This window comes from Podarcis cretensis, assembly GCF_951804945.1.
Source record: "Podarcis cretensis genome assembly, chromosome: 1".
Lineage (NCBI taxonomy): Eukaryota > Metazoa > Chordata > Lepidosauria > Squamata > Lacertidae > Podarcis > Podarcis cretensis.
The window spans coordinates 127,798,084-127,825,984 of NC_137170.1; the positions used below are offsets into that span (position 1 = coordinate 127,798,084).

Genomic DNA, 27,901 nt, shown 5'->3' on the forward strand with positions numbered 1-27,901 from the left:
CGTGAGAGCTTGGCGCGGAAGGGAACCCGGGAACCAGCCTGGCGGCATAACCCTCGCGCCCCGCCCAATCCTCGCCTCGGGAACAGGAGACGTCAGGGGTGGGTTGAGCGGGCGGGGCTCCCTCGCTTGCAGCGCCTGCGCTATGCGCTTGGACGGGTTTCAAAACGCAAAAGGCCCCCGCGGGCGTTTATGCCTCGCGCAGGTTCCCGGGTTCCCGCGGTTCCAGAATTTTCTGGAATGCCCATGCTCGCGAAAGGTCGCGCGGGGCGTTGCGTCACCTCCGCTCCCCCTTCGCCCTCGCTCAAGATGGCGGGAGTGTCGCCTCACGCCCACAAACCCGAACACCTTATCTGTTTTTTGGTTGTTGTTTTTTTTTAAATAAATCTGGTTCGCGGCAAGTAATGAGAAAGCGCGAACAGAAAAAAGTTTTAAAGTCTATCTCAACTATTCTCCCTCACCCCCACTACGCCTCAGCTAACCGCCACAGGAAGTAGCTTCCCCGCCATTTCCGGGGCATGGTCTGCGCACGCGCGGGCCGTGACCCTTTCCGCGCGTGCTAGCTCTGTGGGTCGGTCAGGGGTGCAAGGAGTCCTCGCAGCGGGAGCAGGAGCCCTTATAAAGCGCGCGCCATGGTAAGCTGCTCGCGCTTTCCTCTCGAGAAGTATTTGCAAAGGGTGGGGAAGAATAATCCCTATTTCCTTCTTTCTCCCCCCCCTCCCTCTCATTAATGCAACTCTTGAGTCTCTCTGTCTCCACCCCATTCACGATGAAAGGTGTTCTCCCGTAAAATATGCAGAAGGGGGACCCCCTAGTGGGGTTCAGTTGGCTGGCGAAGGGTGGGGCGGCCCTGGTGCAAAAGTGCATAGCCCAGGGCAGGGGAGAGTGGACGCCTACCTAGAATTGTAGAGGCGGAAGGTTTCCCCAGGGTCATCTAGCACCTTGTGCCTCCAGCTGTTTTTGAACTACAACTCCCATCATCCCTGACTAGCAAGACCAGTGGCAAGGGATGATGGGAATTGTAGTCCAAAAACAGCTGGAGGCACAAGGTTGGGAAGCACTGCGGGCCAAACCCAATACAGGAGCCTCCACGTGATGCACGCATGAATGGACTGCGTGCAGCTCGCCTCCACGAGGCGCGATGGCGGGAGGTGGAAGAGGCAAATCCCTGGAAGAGTAACTCCATATCGTTAGCTGTTAGTGCAGAAGGGTAGCTCAGTTCGTAGAGCGCGAGACTCATGGTCATGGGTTCAAACCACACTTGGGGCAAAAGATTCCTGCATGCAGGGAGTGAGAATAGCTGACCCTCGTGGTCCCTTCCAACCCTTGGTAAAGTACACACGTGCAGCATGGAAGTACAGGGAGTCAAGCCCATCGTACTTTTCCAAGTCCTGAAAGGGTGTGAGGTAGTGAGGAGGAAGTCTTTTGCACATGTTTCCTTGACCTGTCTTCCCCAGTAAATGAAGGAGTGGTTACTTACTTACTAGTCAATCAAATCTGACAACATGCGCTCTTTATTCTTATTATCTTATCCTTTTATCTTCCGAATCTCCTGACAGTGAGTGACAGGAACGTCCTCTGCTTTGCAACCAGTTGTATCTATTGTGTGGTGAAGAGTGCAAATTGCAAAGTCAGTTTTTTGGTTGTATCAATCGTTGACTGTTACTGACAGTGGATAGTTGTTGGTTCAGTAGTTCTTCAAAGGAAAGGAATTATTGGGCAAGCGACAAAATAATGGGAGATGAGATGAATCCTTTTTGGGTCAAATTAGTTGATTTAAGGTAAATCCCTACAGCACAATCCTAACCATACCTACTCAGAAGTAAGTCCTATGGAACTTGCTTCTCTGTAGCAGTCTCCTTGCTCATAATAGTGTAGGAGCATGCAGGGATTGTTATTGCCAAAAGTGGGGTAATGGGGGTATGTGATGGACTAATCTAAAGCAATTTGGTACCAGTTGAAAGAGTTGGTGCTGACAATATGCTCTTACTAAGATGTAAACCAAAGTTTGTGTAGAGTCCCAAGTATTTTTGCACAATGTATTGTAAATTCCTAACCCTAGAGAAGTTTCTAGCAAAAGCTTTACTGGCTTGTATCCAAATAGGTGGCTGACATTCTTTTTTATTTTTACGTATTAATATTTGTTGCTGAATACTCTTGGTAGGGACATACTTGTTAAATCTCTTAATAAACTGTACTTTATTGAGGATGGGTTTTCAGACGTTTTAAAGTCTCTTGATCACTCGTCTTCAGTGCTGCATCTGCACTGCAGACTTGAAATTGGATTTTGTGGAAATGAGTCAGTGGGACTCACTCCCAGGTAATGGAAATACTTTAATTGCTGGTCACATTTAGGTAGTTAATTCCTTCTCTGGCTCCTTTGTCCATTTGCTTAGCTTGTTCGAGAAGACTTTCAAATTTCCTTCTGCAGCAGCGACCTCTAGTGTCCAAAGAGTACAGATAACCCAGGCCTTCTCCTGGTTTCTAGCTGTTTCTGTAAGTGTCCATGCTGGATATCTTTGGAAACCACGAGAAGGCCGGGAAACTGAGCCAGCGTCATGTGATCTGGCTAGCTTCATTTTAGCACTCTCTGGTTTCCTATTAACTCCTACATAGTTGCTCTTTAACCCATACATAGTTGCCTGCTTAAAGATGTGGATTTGTTTTGCATCAAGCCTTGCAAAAAGCTTCCTTTTAAATATGAAATTGAATACTGTACGTTGCTTTTTACAGAAAGTAGTAGAAGTCCACCCTTTACTATTTTAATGCTTCCAGATCAAAACATTCTTGGATAAAATGTTTTGGTTAACGGGTAATATCTAAAATTGCCCTCCAAGTTTGCCCCAGAGTCCTCAAGTCAGAACAGAATTGGGGTTATGAGGGAACAAGAGGAAGGGGTATTCAGTTGTGCAAGCAAACTTCCAGTGCACCAGTGGGTGGCCTCCCAAAAAACTGGGTTAATAATGTCCAAAGTTCAACATGCTTTACACTGTGGAATGTTAATTTACATTTCTTGCTGTTAAACATTTTCTTGTGGTGCTATAGTTTAACTTGAACTTAAGGTTCCTATTGATGAGCCTTGCATACCTTTCTGTGATATAATTTGGTTGCCCTAATAAAGCTATTACACTAAATTGAATGTTGGTAGATTTTCTGTGGTACCCAGAGCCATTACTACACGTATGCCTATTCTTCCCATTTGAAACACATAAGCAATATAACTCTCTACCTTTCATTTCTATTTTCCAGTCACATCCTTGTGCAAAATTTATTTATTCCAATGTAGTTAATACTGTTTTAAATATGATCACCTGGGTATATTTAAATAAGGTTGGTATTCTTTTTATAGGGAAGATGGCTTTTTCATATAGCTTTTTCTGCAGAATTCTTCCTTTGAACAAGATCTGTGGAATGAGACTCATTTCTTAACAGCATGCGATGCCAATAATTTTGGTGTTGGTTCACATTCATGATGCCCTTTATTTGTAGAAAGGAGTCACTGAGTAATTAGGAAGCATGTATCTTAAGATCAGGTGTAAAAAAACCTACACAAAGTATTTAACTTTTTCTTGAAGTTGCTTTAACTAAAATGTACTGACATGTGTAACACTTCATTGGCCATAATGGGGATTGTATATATATAACTATGTTTTTTCCCCAGATTTTTCCTTATTTCCCAATCATTCCTTTCACTGTGGTGCAAAAGTGGTAGAATCACATGTTCGCCTCTTCAGATGACAATGTGCTTGTGGCTGAGAGACTCAGGTTTGCTTATTGTACATTATGACTTGTGATTTGTTTTAACAGGCAGGACAGGCATTTAAAAAATTTCTTCCCCTCTTCGACCGTGTATTGGTGGAAAGGTGTGCAGCTGAGACAGTAACTAAAGGAGGCATTATGATTCCAGAAAAATCACAAGGAAAAGTGTTACAAGCCACTGTTGTGGCAGTTGGAACAGGCTCTAAAAGCAAGGTAAGCAGACCTTTCCTATCAAAGCTTTTTATAGCTTTTCAGATAAGAAACATGAGATTTCTTAGTGCTCCAGGCAAAATCACCTCTCCGCTCTACCTCAAGCATCATGAGCAGTGTGGTACAGTGGCAACAGCTTTCTAATTAACATTTCAAGGTGTCGTTATCTGCTTGCTGCTCTCCTAGGCTTTTCTCACCCAGTTGTTTTTCTGCCTTTCCTCACTAGCACATCAGCATCATCATACGCCTCTTCTTTCCTCAACCAGCACTATGATCCTTTCCCCCAAGCTCTTCCACTATTTGAGAAAGAATTGGAATGGGCAGTTGCCATTGACGCTCTGGCATGTCTTCATAGCACAGAGCTTATGGTAGCTAACTCCCTGCTTTTCTTAGTGATAAGGCCTGTAATGCTGTAACTCAATGCAAACTTATCCGTAAGTCCCATTAAATGTGGCACAACATTGTCTCCAAGCAAACTTTCATAGGATTTGGATGTAAGATTGGAAGAAAGAAAGAATCGGTTTTTTTGTGCATGTAACAGATGTATGTTATGGAGCAGACTTCCCCATCCTAGTGCCCTCAGTGTTGCTAAGCTGCATCTCCCATCATCCCAGCACTTGACCGTGGCTGGCTGGTGCTGATAGGAGTTGGAGAACAAAACATCAGGTTGGAGAAGGCCACTGTGGAGGTTGCGCTCTTTTCTGGTTTTGGGAGGGGGCAAAGGGCACTCATCTATTTTACTTGCCTCCTCCTGTTGGGTAAGTGGCTCATAAACGATCTGTGTGGTGTTTGTTTACTTACTATGGGTTGCATCCAGTACTTCACAACTGGACACCTCTTTCCTCTCCTCTCCTCTCCTCTCCTCTCCTCTCCTCTCCTCTCCTCTCCGCCTGTACATTCAAAATCTGTTCCGTGTGTGTATCCTGGAGCAGTTTTTGAGGGTATGGAGTTACATTGAGCATGCAGAAGCATGGCAAGCTACTGGAACAGTAGTGTTGATACAGCCCTGTATTTATATTTTGCCTTTGTGCCGAAAGCCTGGGAAGATGCTCTCTGGGTAGGTGGTCCCAGTAACTTGTTCTGGATAGGGTTGTGGTACGTAGCTTGTGGGTACTTCTAGATACATCTTTGTCATTGGTGACTCACGTGACCTCTGTGACTTGAAAGTGCCTTTTACCAGCTTTGCTTAGTTTGCCAGCTACAGCCATATCTAGATCGGGATCACTTGACCACCATGCACTAATAGCCCTGAGATTGGATGACGGCAGTGTGCTTGCTTTGAGGCTGCCCTTGGGCCTGGTGCAGAAGCTCCAACTGATGCAATATTGCAGCTGCATTTCCACTACAGAAAACTTTTTAAGAGCATTGTAACATACGTTGTCAGTAACTATTCTTTGTCCCCTTTAGGAGGGAGAGACTCGTCCAGTTAGTGTAAAAGTTGGTGAGAAGGTTCTGCTACCAGAGTATGGTGGAACAAAAGTTGTACTGGATGACAAGGTTAGTGTGTGAATTAAATTTCTATACTGTATATTATACTCTGTATGCCACTTTTATACTTGCTTAAACTCTTATTTTATAAACAAAGCCAAAAGCAGTGCTTCTCTTTAATTTTATGGAAGATCACATACATTTCGTTAGAATCTTCATGCCCTTTCCCAAGAAACCTCAGTGGTCTGCTCACCTAATTCTCATATACCTAATAGTTTCCATATGCTGTGTTCCCAGATGTATGCACACTACCTCAGTCTCTGCCTACCTTCTATAAACATTTCATTGCTTTCCTTCATCTCCATCCAGAATTAACTGGTCTGGAATAGCCACTGTCCTCTTTCTGCAACCCCATTCCTTTGTTGTGGGAGGTGGAGAAGAGATTTTACTGCTTTTAGGCCTGTTACCAGAAAGTAATGAAACACATTTGTGACTTACCTCCTTGGGGAGAAACCTGAGTATGGAACAGGCAAGACTCGCCCCTTGTAGCCAAACTTGCCTGCATTGGAATAGAAGTTTGCCAAGTGTGTGACCTGCATTTCAAAAATGAACAACCATTGCACAAATTCTAGCTACAGATAGGTAGCCGTGTTGGTCTGCCTGTGTCAAAACAAAATAAAAAAATTCCTTCCAGTAGCACCTTAAAGACCAACTAAGTTAGTTCTAGGTAGTGTGCATGCACACGAAAGCTCATACCTAGAACTAACTTAGTTGGTCTTTAAAGTGCTACTGGAAGGAATTTTTTTATTTTGTTTTGACAAATTCTAGCATTTGTATGTACTATTTTAGGGGCAAACCATCTGTGGAAATAAGTTTGCAAACCAATGTAAAGTGGGGAAAAGTTAAAAGTTTATGTATATGTATGTAAACCTTAGGTGAGATTTAAAATCTCAAGAGTACATTGGTCTTTTAGAGAAGAATTCCAGCTGAATCTCTTAATTTTCTTTTGAACCCCTGTAAACTATTCCAATCAATTCATCTGAAGTCTGTCCTGGGGGAATTCAAGCCCCTTTCAGAGCAATAGCAATGATGAAGTAGAAGAACTGTCCTTTGGTTAATATTTGTATAGCACCAAGGACATGTCATAAATCTCTGTGTTGGAAGAGCTTCAGCGTTTCAGCTTTTGAAGTACTTGTTTATCTTCAACATGGACAAATTTGTTTTCTTTATTTGCAGGACTATTTCATATTTAGAGATGGTGATATTCTTGGAAAATACGTGGACTGAACAGTTCATCTTGCTGCGTTATCATTAAGTTTTCATTCCACAAAAAGTGCTCAAATGGTTCTGTTCCATCATGTAAATAATTTCTTTATTTTCTAATAAATGCAAATTCTCCCAAATTACCAAGTATCATTGTGACTTCAAAATAAAACAATGTGTACAGCCAAAATACATTTCTTACTATCTTATTCCGTGTGTTCTGTTGTTTTTTTTAAATATACTTAGAGCAGCTTGCTGGCTAATTAAGTAGCCAAAGCATTTCAGGGTGAAACAGTGATGGCGTGTGATATTAATAAAAAAAGAGCTATAGACTAGGAGCCAAAGAACCATGAAACCAGTTTGGGGTTTAGTTTCCTGCCTCCCCAGAAAAGCATCCCTCCTGTGCTGCATTACAGCCTTCTTAACGTCATGTCATTACAACGTGGAATCCTAAAGAGCTTTTTGGACCAATTTCTCCATCTTTGGAAGAAAAAAAAAAGCATCAGAATGCTTGGAGAGTTCACAAGTCAAGTATAATTATCCCTTAAATCCCTAAAATTATTCAAGTCAATGAATATAATAATTGCTTCCAAGCTGGAAAACATCACATTTCTCACTAGGAGCTACTAGTGCACAAACTCAAAATGGCCATGCTATTGTGCTGTCACGGAAGGGTTATCAGCATTTGAGGGAAATAAAACGTGCAATTCTTTAAAATTAGGGATGTAAAACAGTTCCCAGAAAAGCTACTGTGCTCTGTTCAAAATGCTGCATGCCAGCAAATCGAACAAGGGGAAGCATATCCAATATTGAGAAAACCAAAATAGCTTTGTCAGGCAAATATAAAATGATGACACCTACTGGTCGGCTCCAGACATCACTGGAGGATGCTGATTATTTGGATCCATTCTAGTTTGGTGTTGAGCTCCAGTTTGGAACTGAAACAGCCTTGGTTTCCATGACTGATTACCTTGTTTAGTGTAGAGGGGAGTGCAACTTTGTTGATTCTCTTGGATTTCTCAGTGGCTTTTGATACTGTAGACACAATATCTTATTGAAATAACTTTGTGAGTTGAGAGTGGAGGGCACTGTGTTGCTCCTAATTGCAGGGCTGGTCTCGGAGGGCAGCATAGGGAGGTTTCCGTTCAACCCCATGGAAGCTAATCCATGCGATCCCTTGGGGTTCTGTTCTGTCCCCTCTTCTCTCTATATGAAACTGCTGTATGAGGTCATCAGAAAATTGAAGTTTGGATGCCACCAATATGTGGAAGTGGGGTGTTTCCTAGGTCTGGGAATTGGGGGACCACCTGTTTTTATGGGGTTGCACATACCCTGAAGGAACAGTTATCTAGGACTGTTCCTCAATACCACTTAGTCACTGGAGCCAGGGGTCTTCGGTAATATGGAGTGCTTATGCCCAGGTTTCACTGCTGCTAGCCATTCCTGGACAGGGATAGCTTGGCCACAGGGATTCATGCTCTGATGACCTCCCATTTTGATTAATGTAAAGAAGTGGGAAATACTTTTGCCCTAAAAACAAAATGGAGGAAGGCATGTAGAGATAATATAAAATTATCTTATATCTCAAGACTCAGACTGGCAAATCACAATAACAAGAGGCTTGGAAATGAAATGCAAAAGTTTGACACTGAAATAATCAATGCTCTTGATGAATGAGAAACCTGATTTAGAATATTGTATACTTGCTTGGCTACAGAACAGATGGGGAGAGCAATCCAAATGATGGGAATCCAACATGTGAATTCTGCCCAGGTTAAAGCAACAGCATTCAAACCCTAATTGGCAGCTGAGAGGAGTTGAGCTCAGTGGAGGCAACAAATACACCCAGAACCTCTATCACCTACCCCATGGTAGATCCCTTCCCCATCTTCCATAAAGGAAGGAAAAAAGGAGGAAGGAAAATTTGGGAATCTTTCCTTCTGTGTACTTAATTAACAGTATCTAAGCCACTATGTTTAGGATTCAACTGCCAAGAAATAAAGATCCTCTCCCTTGTACATAATGGGGGGACATGATGCACAAGCTATGCAGAATGTTATGCGCAACAGCTGAGAATGTTATATCATCCACTGCAAGGCTATATCACAGAGAACAAGGACAGTACTGTTTATTTGAAACTGGCTTATGGTTTAGTGGTTGATAGGTCAGCTTCAGGAAGGGCATTGCTGCGAACCATGATTCTCTTTAATTATGGATCACAACCAAAATATATTTTACACCTCCCCTTAAGAGCAGGGATAGTCAATATTGTAAGGAATTTATGAGGTGCACGAGGAGAGGGAGAGAAAAAAAGTTCCAACACCATAAACAAATCCAAAGCATGATAGTATGGGCCCAGGATTCAATAAACTATTTTAAAGTATGCCCAAAGGGCTTAGGTTTTGCCTTTAACAGCACATATTGACACCGTTACTAATTTTGAAGTTTCCTCATCATCAAATAGATTTGCCATGTGGCATGGGTGAGAGGATTCCATTCAATAAATGCTATCTGTACCCCACCCTCCAAGTGTGCAGAACTTTATGGGTGGGTGTTTGCTTTAATTCTAGAATGGTATGAATGAGGGCACTCCCTAAACTCCCGTGGCTCTGAATATCGTAGAATTTGAAGTGCTGTCTACTGAAATGTATGCCAATAAGTTGAAAATAAAAAAGACTTGCACCACAGATCTCCCAGTGCCATCAGATAACACAGCTGGATAAGAATGAAACGGTAGACTTAATTAGACTGAGAGGTCAGAAAGGTGCACCCACTTTCCCCTGCTTCTACCCAAACTTCCTTAGAAAGACGTGGACCACTGCCAGAAATTCAGGTTCTCATTGAAAGGAAATAATGACAAGTGCCTTGCTCCCTCTAGCTTTCTGTCAAGTAAATGTTTTACCCAAATTCCAGTTTGTTGTAAAGCAGACAAAGTATGTTTGTACATAGTCACCTTATTTCCCCATACATAATTCTCTCTTTTTAGCCACACTGTACTGTAGGTGGTCTTCCGGATTGCCGCTCCTACACGAAAATACTAGGGTATTCTTTTAAACCATTTTGGATCCTATTAATATGCCAATGAGACCTAACACCTGTCCTCTTTATTAAATTAGTGTACTATATATAAGTAGCTGAGTTGCAATTGATCTAGCCAGAAACTGAAGTGACACTGGAAACACCTGTTTTTTGGTGCCAAGTCACAATGAAAGTTTTGTTCCCATAGTTTATGTTGCTTCTACAAGTGTAAATGTAATAAGCAAAACAAGAAATTGATAAACCTGGTGTTGTACTGTTCTTTTACACACCTTGTCCCATTGGCTAGTCTGCCAATGGTTATTCAGGTTAGTTCCCCCCCCCCCAATTTTTAGGTGGAAATTTATTTATGGGGAGGGGGGGTTGGTAGCTATTTTTATTAAAGAACAAAGTGAGTTCATACGGTTGCACTGCTTCAGTGACAGGAGTGCAAATAATTGTCAATTTCTGCAACACTTAAAATAAAACGCTCAATATAAGCCAAACCCTCTTCCATTCTAGAGTGAAAATGTGATCCTGATTAAACCAAAAGCCAGGCTCCCCCCCCCCTTTTTTTCGTTATGGAATAGATCCACCAGAGCAACAAACCCCAAACTTTCTTTGAATGTTACTTTACCTTTTATAGAAAGGTTTGATGCCAACAGATGAAAGCTAGGCTCCCTGACCTGCCACTAAGGTTAGGAGATGTGGCCAGTTTTCTGTCCGTGGCGAAGATCTTCTCAAGGGCAATTAATTCTGCTTGCTTTGCTAAACCCGCTCTGAAAAGCAAATATGAAAGGCCTTGGAGAGCAATGTTTTTTGAGAGGGAAAAGGCTGGGGTTTGGCCCTGGTGAATGATGGGAAGCTGTAGACATGTTTGGCATAGGCACTAAGGGTGTAGCAATGGTATATTTTCAAAGTTATAAGATTTTGAGTTCACCCGTGCTTCTTCTAAAATGGAAAGGCTCCATTCAGAGGTTAAAAGGAAACCCAGTTCTGAACTCTTATGACTCTTATTGTTAAGTTGTGGGCGAACATATCAGACGACACAGTGATTCTTCCAAAGCAGCTCTTTATTTGTAAGCTGGAACTGAACTGAACTGAGGAGCTCAGTCAGCCTGCTTATATAGAGCTCCACTAGAATGCAATAGTAACCATTTTCTGTAACTAGCCAATCACTGAACGTCACTTTCGATCCTTCATTTGCATACAAACTATCCAATCACTGAACGTCGCTTTCAATCCTTCAAACCCTGCTGGCCCAGGGTGAGAACTTCAGTACATAACACTTATGTTACAATGGACAGGCTAAGAAATGTGCTGGATTGACCACAAATAAAAGTGGATGCAATATTTCTGTTTACTGCTTCCTAGTTTCCCCCTTCAGATCAGCATTGTTCTCCTGAAGGCACATTCAAAAGCCCCTGAGGCAGTCTGGCCTTCTCCAGGCTGCTTAGCGGTTATGGTGGAGTAGGACCCGGGAGACAAGGGTTGAAATCCCAACTCAGCCATGAAGCTTGCTCACCAGGTGACCTTGGGGCAGCCACTGCCTCTCCACCTAACCTACCTCACAGGGTTGTTGTGAGGAGAGAATGGGGAGCCCTATGCACACCACCTCGAGCTCCTTGGAGGAAAAGTTGGTTATGTTGTACAGTGGTACCTCAGGTTAAATACGCTTTAGGTTACATACACTTCAGGTTACAGACTGTGCTAACCCAGAAATAATACCTCGGGTTAAGAACTTTGCTTCAGGATGAGAACAGAAATCGTGGTCCGGCAGTGCGGTGGCAGCAGGAGGCCCCATTAACTAAAGTTGTGCTTCAGGCTAAGCACAGTTTCAGGTTAAGAACGGACCTCCAGAACGAATTAAGTACTTAACCCAAGGTACCATTGTAAATGGAATAATAATAATAATAATAATAATAATAATAATAATAATAATAATGTGCTACGTTTTAGAGAAGTGTCTGCGAGGTGACATGTTCTGGCCACTGCCTTGCCCTGTTGTCAAAAGTTAGCAAGGGCAGGTAGCATGGTCTCAAGCGATGAGAAACCCCTCCGCCTTTCGTGCCTCATTTTTGTCCCCAAACCTATTTGCACCAGTTGAACCAAAGGAGGGTCTCCACCACCATTGTTCATCCCGGACCCTGAGGTCCAGCTCTGAGGGCCTTCTGGCGGTTCCCTCCCTGCGAGAAGTGAGGTTGCAAGGAACCAGGCAGAGGGCCTTCTCGGTAGTGGCGCCCGCCCTGTGGAACGCCCAACCATCAGATGCCAAGGAAATAAACAACTACCTGACTTTTAGAAGACATCTGAAGGCAGCCCTGTACAGGGAAATTTTTAGTGTTGGGTTTTATCACTTTATTATTATTATTATTATTATTAATATTCTGTTGGGAACAGCCCAGAGTGGCTGGGGAAACCCAGTCAGATGGGCTTGGTATAAATAATAAATTATTACTATTATTATTATTATATGGTATTTCGACTCCCGCCCGCTGCTAAGGTTTTTTTTTATTTCCCCTCCTCCTGTTCCTGTGAACGTCTAAGCAAGCTTCTCTGACACACCTATTATATTTTTAAAAACAGCACGTCCTTTGTTTTGTCCAGGCCTTTATTGTGCAGCGCGATAATTATTATTATTATGCTTTCTTCCCATGCAGTTTCGCCTATATTTGAGGCGCCCTATCTATCCATCTATAATAATAATATTTTATTTATATCCCGCCCTCCCTAGCCAAAGCTGGGCTCAGAGCGGCTAACAACAATAAAATAATACAGCATTCTAAAATCATTTCATTATAAAATCAGTTCAAATCAGATTAATGGCAACCATTGTATCTGGATTTATACACCGCCTTTCCCTCACAAGCCCTCAGGGCGGCTCAAAACCTCTCCTCAGCCCCCTTTCCCGCCATTTCCTTCCCGCCCTCGGCATACTCGCTCCTCCCCCTTTCCCCTCGCCGTTCTATATTGCGCTTCTCTCCCTCCTCCCCGCTATTGGGAGGGGGAGGGGGAGGGGGAGGGGGAGGAGGGGGCGGGGGCGCCCGCGCGCTGTTCTACCCTCTCCCCCGCCCCTGTGAGACTTCTGCTCTTCGGCGCTCGCGCCTGCCTCCCGCCCCCGCCGACCTGACGTAGGCCGATCACGTGCTTCACCTAAACGTTCCCGCCGGGCTTTCGGCCCACCCCCCACCCCCCACCCCCGCGAAGGAAGCTCGCTCGTCTCGCGTTGTCCCGTCCGTCGTCTCGCGCCTCTCCCGCCTCCCTCCTCCCCCGGCCCTCCCCGCTTGGTTAGTTGCTGCTGCTGCTGTGCCACCGCCGCATCCGGGTCCTGGCGCCGCTCGCTGTCACTATGGTCATGGCGGAGGGGACGGCTGTGCTGAGGAGGAACAGGCCGGGCACCAAGGCCCAGGTAAGCCCGGCGCCCGCCCAATGGGTCTCTGGCTCCGGGTGGGAAGCGGGGTGCCGGAGGAGGAGGAGGGGGCCCCGGGGGCGCGGCAGGCGGGTGACGGGGGCCGAGAAGCCGGCGGCGGCCGAGGCCTACTCGCTCTCCGTTCCCCGGTGGAAGTGGAATGAGGCGCCGCCGCCGCCGCCGCCGCCCGGTGTGAAGGGGAAAGTCACGCGAGGGTGGGATGCTCCTCTCAAAATGGCAGGCCGCGCTGGTTTTTTTGGGGTGTTGGGGGAGGGTCGGGGGTTCAGTCAGGGTTCCTGATCCGGCTTTGACCCAAAAGTGGTGGGCATTTCTTCCCCTCCCCCCCACCCCCGTGTACTTCGCGAACGTCTGAACGCCCCGCTGCGGCCTTGCGTGTCCTGCGGCTCGAGCAGGGATTTCTGGAAAGGGAGGAGAATAAGAGGGAAGGGACGTGGGTTGTGGGGGTTTTTTTGTTGTTTTGTTTTCCAAAGCAGCTGCTTCGGAAATAGAGAATTTAGGGACGTGACGTTGGTTAGGAAAGGAGGGTTTAAGGTAAAGGAAAAAAAGAAAGGGCATGTAACCTGTGCAGGGAGGAAAGAGAGGGTGTTTGGGGGAGAAGAATATAGGGGCGCAGGGAAGAGTTTGACGGAGTTGGTTGCCCCACGGAGAGAGTCCATGGGGTGGGGTCTTGGGAAGGTGACTTCAGGTGCTGGGAGAAGATGGGGAAGATTGCGTGTAAAGGGGGCAGTGACTTCATGAATACAGCTGGGAGGAGTTGGAGGGTGGTGGTTGGAGTAGAAGCGGTCTAGCCTGTATTTTTCAGGGCTGGTGCCTGTGAGGTTGCTTATGTACTTGCTGTATTATTATTTTTTTAAAAATGCATATTTGGCAGAGATTCGTGTTGACATTAATCTTACCTGATGTAATTAAGACCCAGGTTACACCTATCTGTGTTTAACCTTTCAAAGCAGTTGGCGTTAACTGTATTGAGAAATGTGAATCTTTTCTCTCTCTCGCTCTCCCTTTTCTCTGTGTATTGTTTTAACTGCTGTCTTGAGTATGTGTGTTCTAGCCATTTCCTCTCAAAACTGGATGCAACTTGTACTGATGTATGTTTTGTCTTATTTATTTACCTCTACTTGCCATCCTTTTATAGTAGCAGTTCATGTAGTGTATACATATAAATTTAGTCCATCTTGCTTGACTTTTCAACCATCAGTAACTTGGCAAGTTAAAAAGTATAATTAGTATTACCCTCTTTTTTTTTTCATAGGCTGAACTGCTGATAAATAAAACAAGCACAACAATTTCCAGGCATGGCCAAACTTGGCCCTCCAGATGTTTTGGGACTACAGTTCCCATCACCCCGACCACTGTTCCTGCTAGCTTGGGATGATGGGAGTTGTCCCAAAACATCTGGAGGGCCAAGTTTGGCCATGCCTGCAAGTTTTGACTATTCAAGTCAAATTCTCGGCTATAAATTATATGTATTTGTTGTATCGTTGGGACTCTTGTATACAGCAAAGTGTCTTATTTTGACTGAAGGAAATAACCTGGAGGCAAGTAAGTTCATTTTATAATTTAGCTTAAAGAAAACATTTGTGAAGTTATCCTAGGATAATACCAGAGGAATGCACCAACTGAAAAGGGTGTGTGTGCATGAAATGCCCAGTAATAAGTGGGTTCTATAGCAAACTAACTAGATAGGTACATTCATCTTGAAGGATTGCATATCGTATGCAGCATTGAAATGTTGGTGTCATACAAATGGCTGGATACTAAATTAGATATGACTTCTGTTGTTATTTTCAACTTATTCCCCTTACTGCTAAAATTATGTAGCCAGGCCTTTTTAAAATACAGTATTTCTGTATAAAGTATTGGTCATCATTTTTCTGTGCAAATTAAGTCTTATGACTTGCGTTTTTATAGTGCCTTCTGGTAAAGCATTAAGGCTTGAATAAAGTAGCAGGAAAACTGTGACATACTTGGGATATTTTTCGTCCACTATCTGATTGTAACTTCCTTTATGAATAGTGAAAAAATTATGATGTGACTAGTTAGACATTTTCATGTATGTTCTTATCTATAGCATTATTCTTTTTCAGTAACATGGTGTTTTTTCCAGTTGAAAAGATTCATGAGTCATCCTCTTGAGAAAGCTGTGGGAGACATACCTTAAATGTCTCCTGTAAAAGGGGTGTGGGCTGATAACTGTCAGTGTATTATGTAAAGGCAGATAGATGGATAGATAGATTTAGAAAAGATTGCAAACTGTTTTGAGTTTCTCCTGGCACATCTTAAAATTCAGTGCATCTATTTAGAGCAAACAAGGACAGACTATAGCACTGTAAAGAACTGGAATTATTACTGTTATAGTTATTCAACCTATTTCATTAAAAGTACTTATAGTCAAAATGCCCATCACAGAAAACTAGTTTACCATTGACTACTGGGATATTGGAAACTCTGTATTGCAGCCCTGAACATTTTTTGCATGGAGTTAAGTTCTGTTGAAATAAATAGCACTATATCCAAAACCAAAGAATTTAGGATTGCAGTCTAATAGCCCGGCCCTGTGCATGTACACTGCCAGGTGAGTTTCAATGGTTTATGTGACTTCTGTATAAGTGTGCAAAGTTGCAGCTGACATTTTGTAGTCACTGAGGACAATTAGGTAATAGGTGAACATGTCTCAGCAGAATAACTAAGATATTCTCCTCCCCGCCCCTTGCAATTCTGTAGTGAAATATTTACAATGCTGCAGTTGGCCTCACTACTTGTTTTGCTGGTCGATAAGTATATCAGATGGGATACAGAGACTGCTACATCATTGCAGTGTCATGGCTTGTGATATTGCACTGATGTCATTACCTGACCCTGCTGAAAGTGTAGGTTGCATATTGCTGCCTTGGGAATAGCTACTTTTACTAGATCCCCACATTCAGCTAGTTGCATTAACTCAGAATTGGACAATAGAGATGGTGAAATTAGGGATATCCTGAAGGACTTTACAGTCTTGTTGGAACAGCTGAGCATTCCTAATAATAGAATGGAATTGCACTTGGACGTTTGTGTGCAACTGCACAGTATACAGCTGCGTCTGTTCTGTTTTGATGTATAGCACTCTAAGTGCTCTTGCAATAATGAATATCTTTTGGACTGGAATCTTTCTGTTTTTCTTCAGTTTGCTTTAAGTCTTTTTTCCCCTTACTATCTTAGGATTTTTATAATTGGCCTGATGAATCTTTTGAAGAAATGGACAGCACATTGGCAGTTCAGCAGGTACATCATATTTAATTTCATTGTGTCTACCTCTCCCCTCCCCATTTCATCTATTTCTGCTTCTTGCTGTTTGTTAATTGCCTAGAATATATATCAGTGCATTTCTATAGTCACAAACACAGTTTTACTTGTGGTATGTAAAGAGCAGCTGTGATTGTTTGTGATAGGTTAGCCTTCAGCACACCAGGAAGACAGTGGTGTTCCATGCATGCTGTTACTTAGCTTTCTTTCTTGCAATTATAGCTGGGTTTGTTCTGTCCTCAAATGCCTTCACAGTAATAGCCTTTGGACCACTGAGCCCATGTTCATTCTAATACAGGGGTCAGCAACCTTTTTCAGCCGTGGGCCGGTCTACCGTCCCTCAGACCATGTGGTGGGCCGGACTATATTTTGGAAAAAAAAATGAACAAATTCCTATGCCCCACAAATAACCCAGATATGCATTTTAAATAAAAGGACACATTCTACTCATGTAAAAACACACTGCGGACCATCCGCAGGCCGTATTTAGAAGGTGATTGGGCCGCATCCGCCCCACGGGCCTTAGGTTGCCTACCCCATTTTAATATGTCAGTATTACATATTGTGCTTCCAGTAACAGTTGCTCTTCCATTTTGGAACATTGGAGGCCCAACATTAGAACAGGGTGCAGATTAGAGCAGATGTTGAGGGTGTGCAGGGAAAAGATAAGGGAAGATCTATTGCGCTATCAGAAGTCTGCTGTGCAGCAGCACTGGATCCAGCTCTAACAATGTGTGTTGAGGAATTTCTACAACAAACTTTACCACAGTCTTGAACACACTTAAGTTTATTTCTGACATTATTATTAACATCAGTAAAATGTATCTTATTTAAATATTTCTTTCCTCTAGTATATCCAGCAAAACATAAGGGCAGATTGTTCAAACATTGACAAAATTCTTGAACCTCCAGAAGGACAGGATGAAGGTGTTTGGAAGTATGAACACTTAAGGTATGATCTGTGTGCTGTAAAAAATAAATAAATTGTTTGAGCTTAACTGAAACCAGTCTCTGAAAAAAAGGCCTCGGGGCCTTCATCCTTGAATGAGTGCCTGCTTGGTATTCATTATCCGTATCATAAGAAAAAATATATTTGACGGTTAAACATACTTGTTTCTGTCACTACTAAAGCCATTTTGATTAAATTCAAATTTCTTACGATATTCTCAAGTTTACAGACCGGGGTGGGGGGTGGGGAGCTGACTTCAGGCCAAGGGTCAAATGCAGCCATCCTGGCTTCTCTAGCCAGCCAGTTTTTGTATGATTCCCACCCATCCCACAACTGCACTTTAATTCCAGAATTAACAAATTATGGTTTCAGGATTCTGAACCTACTACTCTCCAGATATTTGGTCAGCCCCAGCCAGAATAGCCAGTGGTGAGGGATGATGGGAGTTGTAGTCCAAAACATGTGAAGGACACCAAGTTAGAGAATGCTAAATGACAGCATTTATAATGCTAGATATAATCCAAAATATTGTAGTTCATAATCATTGGACTGTGATGTTTTAATGGGGGAGGGAAGTGATTATTTAACCTAGGCATGTCCAAAGTCCATTTTGGGGGCCTAATCCGGCCTGCTGATTGGTTTAATCCAGCCCCTGTGGCAGTTTATTTCCTGGGGTAAAATCCTAAAAAAAAAAGGTTAACAACTTTGATCAGCACTTTGGTTGGCTCTTACGGCGCTTCACTTCATCAAATCTGGCCCTCTTTGAAAAAAGTTTGGGCACCACTGAATTCTAACCTTCTGTGTTCTAAAATTTTAGGCAGTTCTGTCTTGAGCTTAATGGCCTTGCGGTTAAACTTCAGGTAAATTCTTATTTTATCTTCCTTTTGACAATTAAGAATAACTTTTTAATGTATTTGCATCTTAATGCTTCCTATTGTTCTTCAGTGGCTGTTTCTTATTAGTCATGGTGGTAGGAACAGAGAGAGAGAAATTTGAATGTGAGGTCCTACGCCTGGCATAATCTTTATTTATTGTACAAATGTTTCAACAGACTGAATGCCATCCGGATACATGCACGCAGATGACAGCAACTGAGCAGTGGATATTTCTTTGTGCAGCCCATAAAACTCCCAAAGAGGTAAGAAAGGAATATAAAAAGCAGCGGCCAAGACTCTTCCCTGCTTATTAACTTCATACAACTGGACCTCCAGCCCTTATCCTGCTACCATTTTCCATTCACTGTTTGTCTATAAGATGGTTCAGTTGTTCAGCATGACGTGGTAAGCACACGTGCAAGTTGGAGATCAGCTATAATTTTCATCTGAGGAGTATGCTTACCTGCTACCATGAGTTACTGTGTACAGTGGTGCCTCGCAAGACCAAAAGAATCCGTTCCGCAATTCTCTTCGTCTAGCGGTTTTTTCGTCTTGCGAAGCAAGCCCATTGACGGCTTAGCGGATTAGTGCTATTGGCGGTTTAGCGGCTTTTAGCGGCTTATCAGCTTAGCGGATAAGCGGCTTAGCGGCTTAGAAAAAGGGGGAAAAGGGGGGGGGAGTCGGAAAAACTCGCGAGACATTTCGTCTTGCGAAGCAAGCCCATAGGGAAATTCGTTTTGCGAAGCGCCTCCAAAACGGAAAACCCTTTCGTCTACCGGGTTTTTCGTCTTGCGAGGCATTCGTCTTGCGGGGCACCACTGTACTTGTAATTTGGTAGTGGGTAGTAGTAGATACAAGTGTCATTCCTTCAAACCATGTCACCATAAGCAGTCGTGGTTCAATTTAATTTGCTCCAGGCCCACAGCTGTTGAATCTAGACATCATCTTATGACAAACTTAGTTTTCTAGCCATGAATGCACATTTTACTGGTTTTTTAAAAAAAGTTTTCATTAGTCTTTTCCAAGCCAATTACTAATTTGTTTTTCTGCATAAGAACTTGGCTAGTTTTACTCTTTTTTAAAGAGTAATAAAAGCAAACAGGCTTCCCCATTACTTGTAGCATGTTGCTCAGAGCCTTCACACTGAAATAGTAATAGTTCGTGAAAAGACAAATATGTTCAGACACTTCCATGGATAAGCTCTTACTGAGCATTTACACAAGAATATATACAGAAATAGCTGAGGGGATTTGGTCCAGAGATGGATCGTGATTGCCAGTTATAGCCTTTGGATGTAGTGATAGACTCCAGGTGACTCCAGTCAGTTCTGATGATTGAATTCCTTATATACTTTTTGTTTTTCCCTCCCGCCCCCGCCCCCCCGGATTAGTGAAACATTTGTATCCCTTTGCGATAATGTGCACAGTATTGAGAAATTCTAAATTTCAGTTCCAGTGTTAAAACAAAAAACTATTATTTTACGGCCCATACTCATCTTACAAAAAGCAACTTGGAACACTCTCTCTTCAGCGCACAGTCTTGTCAGGGTGGTGCAACCTCCAACTTTCATAAATTTTAGATTTTGTGTTTAACAGAAAATTCCAGCATCCTGTAAGCCTTTCAGCAAGCAAAACGGAAAACCTCTGGCTTTTAGGTCAGACTCAGGACAGCCAGGTCAGGAGATTACAGGGCTTTTATATCAAATATAGTGTGAATATATAGGGTAAAAAATCCAGGTACTTACTCCTACATTCCCCTAATTTGTTTTCTTTTTCTCTGTTGCTCACCAAGTGGAACTCCAGGATTACCGTATTTTTCGCCCCATAGGACGCACCGCCCCATAAGACGCACCTAATTTTTTTTGGGGGGGGGGAAATAAAGGGAAAAAAATTATTCGCCCCCCCAGGAGCGGGGCTGGCGCCCAAGCTTCCCCCGACCCCAGCCCCCAGAACAGGCTGCTGCCTGCAAGCCTTGCGAGCCCAGCGGGACGTTCCGCCGGGCGCGGGAGGCTTGCGGACACCTTCCCAAAGCACGGGGCGTCCTCCGGAGGGCACCCCGTGCTTCGGGATGCAGGCTGCCGCCCCAAGCCTCGCGCGCCCAGCAGGACCTCCCGCCGGGCGTGGGAGGCATGCGGACACCTTCCCGAAGCACGGGGCGTCCTCCGGAGGGCACCCCGTGCTTCGGGATGCAGGCTGCCGCCCCAAGCCTCACACGGGAGGCTTGCGGATAGCTTCCTGAAACCTGGAGAGCGAGAGGGGTCGGTGCGCACCGATGCCTCTTGCTCTCCAGGCTTCAGCGAAAGCCTGCATTCGCCCCATAGGACGCACCCAAGATTTCCTCTTCATTTTTGGAGGGGAAAAAGTGCGTCCTATAGGGCAAAAAATACGGTAAGTCATCCACAGATCAGGCACATTGTTGAGGGCTTAAAGCAGGGGTCAGCAAACTTTCAGCAGGGGGCCCGTCCGCTGTCCCTCAGACCTTGTGGGGGGCCGGACCATATTTTGGAAAAAAATTAATGAATTCCTATGCCCCACAAATAACCCAGAGATGCATTTTAAATAAAAGCACACATTCTACTCATGTAAAAACACCAGGCAGGCCCCACAAATCACCCAGAGATGCATTTTAAATAAAAGCACACAGTCTACTCATGTAAAATCACGCTGATTCCCGGACCATCCGCAGGCCGGATTTAGAAGGTGATTGGGCCAGATCTGGCCCCCGAGCCTTAGTTTGCCTACCCATGGCTTAAACTAACCATGTGTCATGTATTTCATGGGATAATCATACAGGTTATGAGTATATTACAATACACAACTTTCTTACTGTTTTTAGATACCACAAAGGCATTTGACAGTGTCAAATTAACTTGCTTGCTTGCTGTCATGGAAGCCTTTAATCTTCTCAGTTGCTTTAATCCATTTTATCTCTATTCTGCATCATCAGCAAGAATACTGGTGAATAGACAATTAGAGGAACAAGACAGGGTTGCCCGTCTCCCTTCTATTACTTGTATTGTCGATAGAGCCACTCACTACAGCAAAATGGAAAGATCTGTGGTCTCAGGTTGAAAGCAGGGCAGATATGGAATGCCCTATATCTAGATGACATAATTTTATCCTTGGAAAAATAGGCGTTTCAGATCATAGAAAACTCTGGTGCTATTTTGGGATATAAGATAAACAGGCAGAAAGTGTGTGTGATTATGATCTGGATATAACAACGAAACAAGCTAGATATCTAGGAATAAAGGTGGTGTAGATAGCCAAAGGACTGAGAAAATTACTAGCCAGGAAGTAAAACTAGATTTAGAAAGATGGAAGAAATGAGCTTGTCTTGGATGGCCAAAGTAAAATATGATCAAGCAATTTTATGAAGGTTTCTATTTTTGTCTACTTCATTGTGAGTATTGCTTGATTTGCATGAATAGAAAAGCAGAGAATTTTGGTAACTATATGTCAGGATGTACACCAATAATAGAAACTAATACCTCCAATCAGACAGTAGGACTAGCAGTTACAAATTTATTGTCATTTTATGAAGCTGCTCAATTGAATTGGCTAAATGTATGGTTATTACAAACTAAGGATAAAGGTGTATACTAACTGGAATAGCTTTATATCAATACTTATTTAGGATTATTGGTGTGGGTGTCAAGGAAAGAGGAGAACAGTTGGAGCAAAATCTGATTCCACAGCAACTTTTTATAATATGGAAAAAGGAAATCAAGTGTGTACATTTATCAGTTAGGCTCTCTATGAAGGCATACTATTAGGTTCCTTAGGGGAAATGGACCAGAAGATTCTGAAAGTTAGGGAATTCATGGTGTATCTTATTTAGGCCATTGGTAGGGAATGGGGAGATATTATGAAGGTATGAAATTACTCAAAAAGGAGTGTGGACATTTTTACGGTTTCCATACTTCAATTTAAGGATTTTTGAGGGGGGGGGGGGGCGCATCACAACTGCATTAAGACAGTTGTCATTTTGACAGCTTGAAGAAAACGTCAAACGGCATGTTAGCAAAAAACTACAAAGTACTTTTGGATTTAGGAAGGAAGGATCACTATAATGAGCATTAGGTAGGAAACGGGTCTTGATTTTTCTATCCCAGGAGAAAAATGGAATGAGATCTGGTGGGGTCTTTTTTTTAAGTCTCTCATTGAGTCTGTCAGTATGAGAAGTGGTGGAATTGTCAGATGGCATCTGATTTTGGGATGTGTAAATAATACATAGCATAAATTAGATTGAGGAGGATATTGCACGGGGAGTGACATTGGATTGGATTGATCTTTATTACGGCCATTGGCCCATTACAGGGAGTGACATTTAAAAATTAATTTGGCAGCTAAAATCTTGTGTCCGTATTTTGGCCATATGGAAATGGCTAGTGAAGTGTCTAGAGCTTGAAGAGATGGACTTGATTCACAGGAGAAATGGTAGTTCCCAGAAGATTATGTTTGTTTGATAAATGGGACATTTTAAGAATAATTAGAACAGAATATCAAGGGAAGCGCAAGGTTTGACAGGAGTTTATTTTTTGGAAATGAGTTTTGTAATTGTTACATGGATGAATAAATAAGAGTATGCTACTGTGACTCTGTGTGTGTCACTCGCATGCCAGTAGTTAAGAGGAATTACATGCAGCGTGACAATCTGCCCCTGTTTTTAGATGTCTGAGTCAGTAGGTATGATCTCTTGTGTTCTTACTTCAGTAATAGTGTCTACTTTGCCAATTGTTTTGACTGTTTCTTTTTTCCGACCTTGAACCATTATCTGAACAGTTTTCATAGAATCCTAGAATTGTATTGTTTCTTTATAGGAGTATACATAATATTCTGAGTGTTTTCCTACAAAAGCTCATTCCTCTAAAGCAAGACAACCTTTTACGGGGGTAGGATTAGAGCTAGTAATAATTTCTCTTCTCTCTTTCTTGGGTCCTTTCTAGTGTCCTGCCATTGACTACACCAGACACACATTGGATGGAGCTGCATGTCTTCTGAATAGCAATAAATATTTTCCCAGCAGGTAAAGCTCTGCGTGAATCTGCTTGCTTTTTTAAATATTCATGATTGGTTCTGAAGGCAATAATAATAATAATAATAATTTATTATTTATACCCCACCCATGTGGCTGGGTTTCCCCAGCCATTCTGGGCGGCTCCCAACAGAATAATAATAATAATAATAATAATAATAATAATAATAATAAAGCGACAAAACATCAAACATTTAAAAACTGCCTTCAGGTGTCTTCTAAAAGTCAGATTGCTGTTTATTTCCTTGACATCTGATGGGAAGGCATTCCACAGGGCGGGTGCCACTACCGAAGGCCCTGTAGCTTCACTTCTCACAGTGAGGGAACCGCTAGAAGGTCCTTGGAGCTGGACCTCAATGTCCGGGCTGAACGAATCTATATATCGATTTGGTGAACAAATTATCGTCAGAAATAATTTTTACATGGATAATTTATGAAAGTAATACTGTCAACCATCATTAAACATTTAGTGCAACAATAGCAGAAGTAAGGTCCATGTATAATTTTTTTTTTTTTAATTGCTTGCAGGGTTAGTATAAAGGAATCCTCCGTAGCCAAACTAGGATCGGTCTGTCGTAGGATTTACAGAATATTTTCACATGCATATTTTCATCATCGCCAAATATTTGATGAATACGAAGTAAGTACTCTGATACTAAAGCTGCAATTCTGTACCCACCTGCCTGTGAGTAGATAGAGGATTGTGCTATACATACCTTAATACGGTATTGAACTAGAGGCCATGTTGTGATTGGTCGAGAGTTCTGCTCTTTTTGACACTTTGTTTAAGTACCAGCATTTATTTCTGAACTCAACTGAAATTGAGTTGTTCTTAGAGAGCCCTGGTGAGTCTCATTTTTTGCTTCCAAAATGTGGTATGTGTAGAAATTCTGTTTAGCTTATGGAAAGTGGGTGGCACTGTGGTCTAAACCACTGAGCCTCTTGGGCTTGCCAATCGGAAGGTCGGCGGTTCAAATCCCTGTGACAGAGTGAGCTCCTGTTGCTCTGTCTCAGCTCCTGCCGACCTAGCAGTTCAAAAGCACACCAGTGCAAGTAGATAAATAGGTTCCGATGCGGAGGGAAGGTAAACGGTGTTTCCGTGCGCTCTGGCACTCATCACAGTGTCCCGTTGTGCCAGAAGCGGTTTAGTCATGATGGCCACATGATCCAGAAAGCTGTCTGTGGACAAACGCCGGCTTTCACTGGACTTAACCATCCAGGGGTCCTTTACCTTTTACTCCAAAATATCCAAAACTCCAGGCAGATTCCAGTGAGAGTAGGTGAATATTGGTCCTTCTTCACATACTTAGTGTTCAATGTTTTGTCTGAGATAGGCAGTGGGACTTAAAGTTTCATGCACCGTATTTTTCGCTCCATAAGACTCACTTTTTCCTCTTAAAATCTATGGGGAAATGTCTGTGCGTCTTATGGAGCGAATGTGTGGTCCCCGGGGCTGGGGGGAGGGACACGGGCTTCCCCCGCCAGCTCCGACCTGCTCTTTGACCTGCTCTTTGGGGCTGGGGGAAAGCGGGGCTTCTCCCACCACCAGCCCCACAAGCTCAGGGAGCAGCATGAAGGCTGTGCGCAGCCTTTCCGCTGCTCCCCGACCTGCGGAGGCTTTGCGAGCTACCCTAGAAGCCAGAACAGCTAGAGAGAGTGCTGTGCCAGTGGTCCCTCTAGCTGTTTTAGCTTCTGCCTTAGCGGGGCAAAGCCTCCGCAGGGCAGTGGGGAGCCTGGGGAGGCTTTGCGCGGCTATCCCTGACTTTTGCAGGAGGTGGGGGAAGGGACAGAGCGAGGCTCTCTCACTTCCCCCACCTCCCGCAAAAGCCCCCAAGAGCCGCATATTTTTTTTCTTGAATCCCCCCCCCCCAAAGTAGGTGCGCCTTATGGAGCAAAAAATACAGTACCTCAGATCTGAAAGCAAATTATGTTGCTTTCTTCCTAGTATATTTAAGTGTGCATTACCTTGTTGCATAAACCCTGTCCTTTAGATTCAGCAGAAATTACAAAATGTTTCCATGTACTAAGCAATAACTCAGATGATTTGACGACAGTGCAACAATCCTTATTTGTTACAACTGCCTACCTAACTAGGATTCTGTGTATGAAACTGCAAGGTAGCATCCCAGATTTATTTCTATCTGCCTGATTGACCCCCTGCTTTTGTGAGCGGGAAGAGTCTCAAGAGCAGAGTGTTGATCAAGCATCCTGATGGGCCTTTTCTCCTACACGGAAGTCTCCATATAGGAAATTATAACATGGTCATGATTAATTTTGAATAACTTCTTTCCCAAGTCTGTATTTCACGCTGTGTGTGTATGTGTGTATATTAATGCATTTTTTATTTTTCTGTCTTAAGAATGAAACCTTCTTGTGTCACCGGTTTACCAAATTTGTGATGAAATACAACCTGATGTCCAAGGATAACCTGATCGTACCAATTTTAGAAGAGGAGGTGCAGAATTCAGTTTCTGGCGAAAGTGAGGCATGATGAGTGTCGTGGACTGAATGATTCCGTAATTAACATTGTGTACTGTTTATATCATTTAGAAACGTCAATCATGTATCCTTAGAGCTTTGTTTAGTATACTTTTTGTATGCTGTGTGCGTTGCCTCTTAATATGGAATATGGTTTAAGTTATTCATGAGCTGTATATTCTTCAATGTGGCACTCATGGTTTTTAAATAAAATTAGAATTATCTGTTTATACTGCCTGTTAATAAAAGAATTTACAGTTCTGTAAAATTGCTGCTAAACAATCATTGGATCACAATCTTCAGACCTTGTCCAGTTTAAACCTGAAGCTTCCTATATACTGATGAAGTTGGAATTTTAGCCTTAGTTTGACTAACACCAGAAGCTTGCAAGTCCATTTAACTCTTTACGTTTTGTATTTTATAGAAAGTACCCTTGTTTTAGTGCCCAACTTTTGCTTTTTTTGGGTGTGCGCATATATAGCGTCTAAACTCTTGTAGTATGTGTGTATCCAAATATTCATTATTACAGTATTAATACCCAAAGGATAACACTTATTATACTGCCAAAAGTGTATTCTAGATTTTTTCTTTATGGACTTGCCTTTCTGTATCGGTGGAGACTTGTGTGTATCGCAAAAGGCTGTATGTTCACTTCAGTCACCTTAAGGCAAAGATTCCCCTCCATGTTTTCCTTCCTGCACCTCTTGCCAGTGGGTAAAAGCAATTTGTGTTCCTTTCTGCCTACAGTAAAGTGCTCTGTGGCTTATACCTGTGCATATTTATAGTAATTGCTTACAGGTGATACCTTGCATTAAAAGTTCATTTTACACTACTGCAGAGTGTGCCAAAATAGCCTTGCTCATTTGTAACAAAAGGGTTCCGTGGAATTTTGAACCCTACTCATCACAGTACATGCAGCTGGAGATTGTGTCTTACCTTTCATCCATGCAAATACCACCTGCTTTATGTTCCAGTAATTGAATTCCACCCCCACCCCAAAATCTTAAGTGTATGTTCCTTAAATAGCATTTGCAGGTTTGCGTTAGTGTATATGAATGCAGAAATCTAAAAGCACTAGCAGTGATCAAATGGACTTGGAGAGATTTTTTATTTTTATTTTTTTGAAGTGGGTGTATTCTCCATTCACATTAAAACATTAACCAGTGCCCCTTGATCCGTTGAAATGGGCAAGTTTCAGCTTTTATGTTGCCAAGCTGACTTCACATACACACACTTCATTTTGAAGAGTGCTCATTAACGCAGAATGAAAGGTGCAAATTTATTTCCTAATATTCATAATTTGTGTTTCAGATTAGCATTGTGTACATGCCTTAACTGCAAAAAAATATATTTCAAATTGGGCCTATCTAACAGCAAGAATGCAACCTTAACATCCCTTTACAGGAGAAGGGACACTTAGCTCTTCATGGGCACAAACCCAACTTGCTTTTAACAGGGCTATGTTGGTGGCAGCTTTGTTGAGAGGTTCTGCCCCTCTGTGCTGTTCTTACTTTTCAATTTAAAATATGGTTTTAATGGATAACAGGGTCATCACATCAGATGTGTTCTTAGCAACAGCTAGTTATGTCAGTTCACCCAATGTAAGGCCTACCTTGAGTAATGTAGACGCGGTTGATGCCTCAAAGCAAGTGGCTAAAGAATTTCCCTTTCAGAGGTAGCAGGATATATATGGTTATTGTCAGAAATGGCTGATTCAGGGCAGCCTCCCCCAGCCGGAAAATGAAATAGCACCATTAAGCATTTCTGTGAAAGTCCGTGGTGCTTGAGGCTGCAACAAAATCTCAACACATCTCCATGTTATTCTGGTGTATGCCTCTGAAATGGCCAATCTTGTTTTTAGCAAATAAATCCAATTCTGCACTGTAAACTTGACTTCATATAATCAAGTTAAGGAAATGGGGCACTGCTTGTAACCTTCTTTAATGCTGTTGACTTGAGTACCTCTGATAATGTGTGCACAGATGTGCCTGGCTGATACTGTAGAACTTCAGTAAGCATAAGTGAACTATTGACTTTGTACGGTAAATATATATTGAGGGTTTAACTTACATTCTGCATTATAGGGAAACTGAGATGTGTCTGTCTTCTGAATTACATTGTAAAAAAAAAGTAGAGGTTGCAATTAAATCTTTTTCTTTTTCCATACCAGTCTAT

At 42.8% G+C, this 27,901-nt stretch overlaps 1 protein-coding gene and 3 long non-coding RNA genes across 8 annotated transcripts; 2 read left to right on the plus strand and 2 right to left on the minus strand.

The window, feature by feature from the left end:
- Positions 1 to 473: 473 nt before the first annotated feature.
- LOC307219695 (MOB-like protein phocein) lies at positions 474 to 27,890 on the plus strand. Of its 2 annotated transcripts, XM_079983104.1 has the most exons (8): positions 12,923 to 13,081; positions 16,304 to 16,366; positions 17,239 to 17,339; positions 18,154 to 18,196; positions 18,388 to 18,474; positions 23,160 to 23,239; positions 23,777 to 23,888; positions 25,608 to 27,890. In XM_079983104.1, exons 1-8 carry the CDS (start codon positions 13,022 to 13,024, stop codon positions 25,737 to 25,739), a joined length of 678 nt encoding a protein of 225 aa, XP_079839230.1. In that variant the 5' UTR covers positions 12,923 to 13,021; the 3' UTR covers positions 25,740 to 27,890. The 2 variants fall into 2 exon arrangements, with proteins under 2 accessions (XP_079839231.1, XP_079839230.1); XM_079983105.1 differs by lacking the exons at positions 12,923 to 13,081; positions 16,304 to 16,366; positions 17,239 to 17,339; ... (3 more) ...; positions 23,777 to 23,888; positions 25,608 to 27,890 and adding exons at positions 474 to 632; positions 3,805 to 3,969; positions 5,374 to 5,463; positions 6,631 to 6,866.
- On the minus strand, positions 1,500 to 12,813 carry LOC307220267. 4 transcript variants are annotated; one of them, XR_013840797.1, is made up of 3 exons: positions 10,282 to 10,839; positions 5,893 to 5,948; positions 1,500 to 1,693 (listed from the first exon to the last, which is right to left on the minus strand). It is a non-coding gene; the product is annotated as an uncharacterized lncRNA (long non-coding RNA). The 4 variants fall into 4 exon arrangements; XR_013840798.1 differs by lacking the exon at positions 1,500 to 1,693 and adding an exon at positions 12,610 to 12,683 and having other exon boundaries at positions 5,470 to 5,948; positions 10,282 to 10,451; XR_013840799.1 differs by lacking the exon at positions 1,500 to 1,693 and adding an exon at positions 12,503 to 12,583 and having other exon boundaries at positions 5,470 to 5,948; positions 10,282 to 10,451.
- Positions 18,481 to 19,441, minus strand: LOC307220330. The gene is made up of 3 exons (XR_013840837.1): positions 19,327 to 19,441; positions 19,028 to 19,284; positions 18,481 to 18,690 (listed from the first exon to the last, which is right to left on the minus strand). It is a non-coding gene; the product is annotated as an uncharacterized lncRNA (long non-coding RNA).
- LOC307220295 lies at positions 19,886 to 22,489 on the plus strand. The gene is made up of 2 exons (XR_013840820.1): positions 19,886 to 20,020; positions 20,604 to 22,489. It is a non-coding gene; the product is annotated as an uncharacterized lncRNA (long non-coding RNA).
- Positions 27,891 to 27,901: the final 11 nt, after the last annotated feature.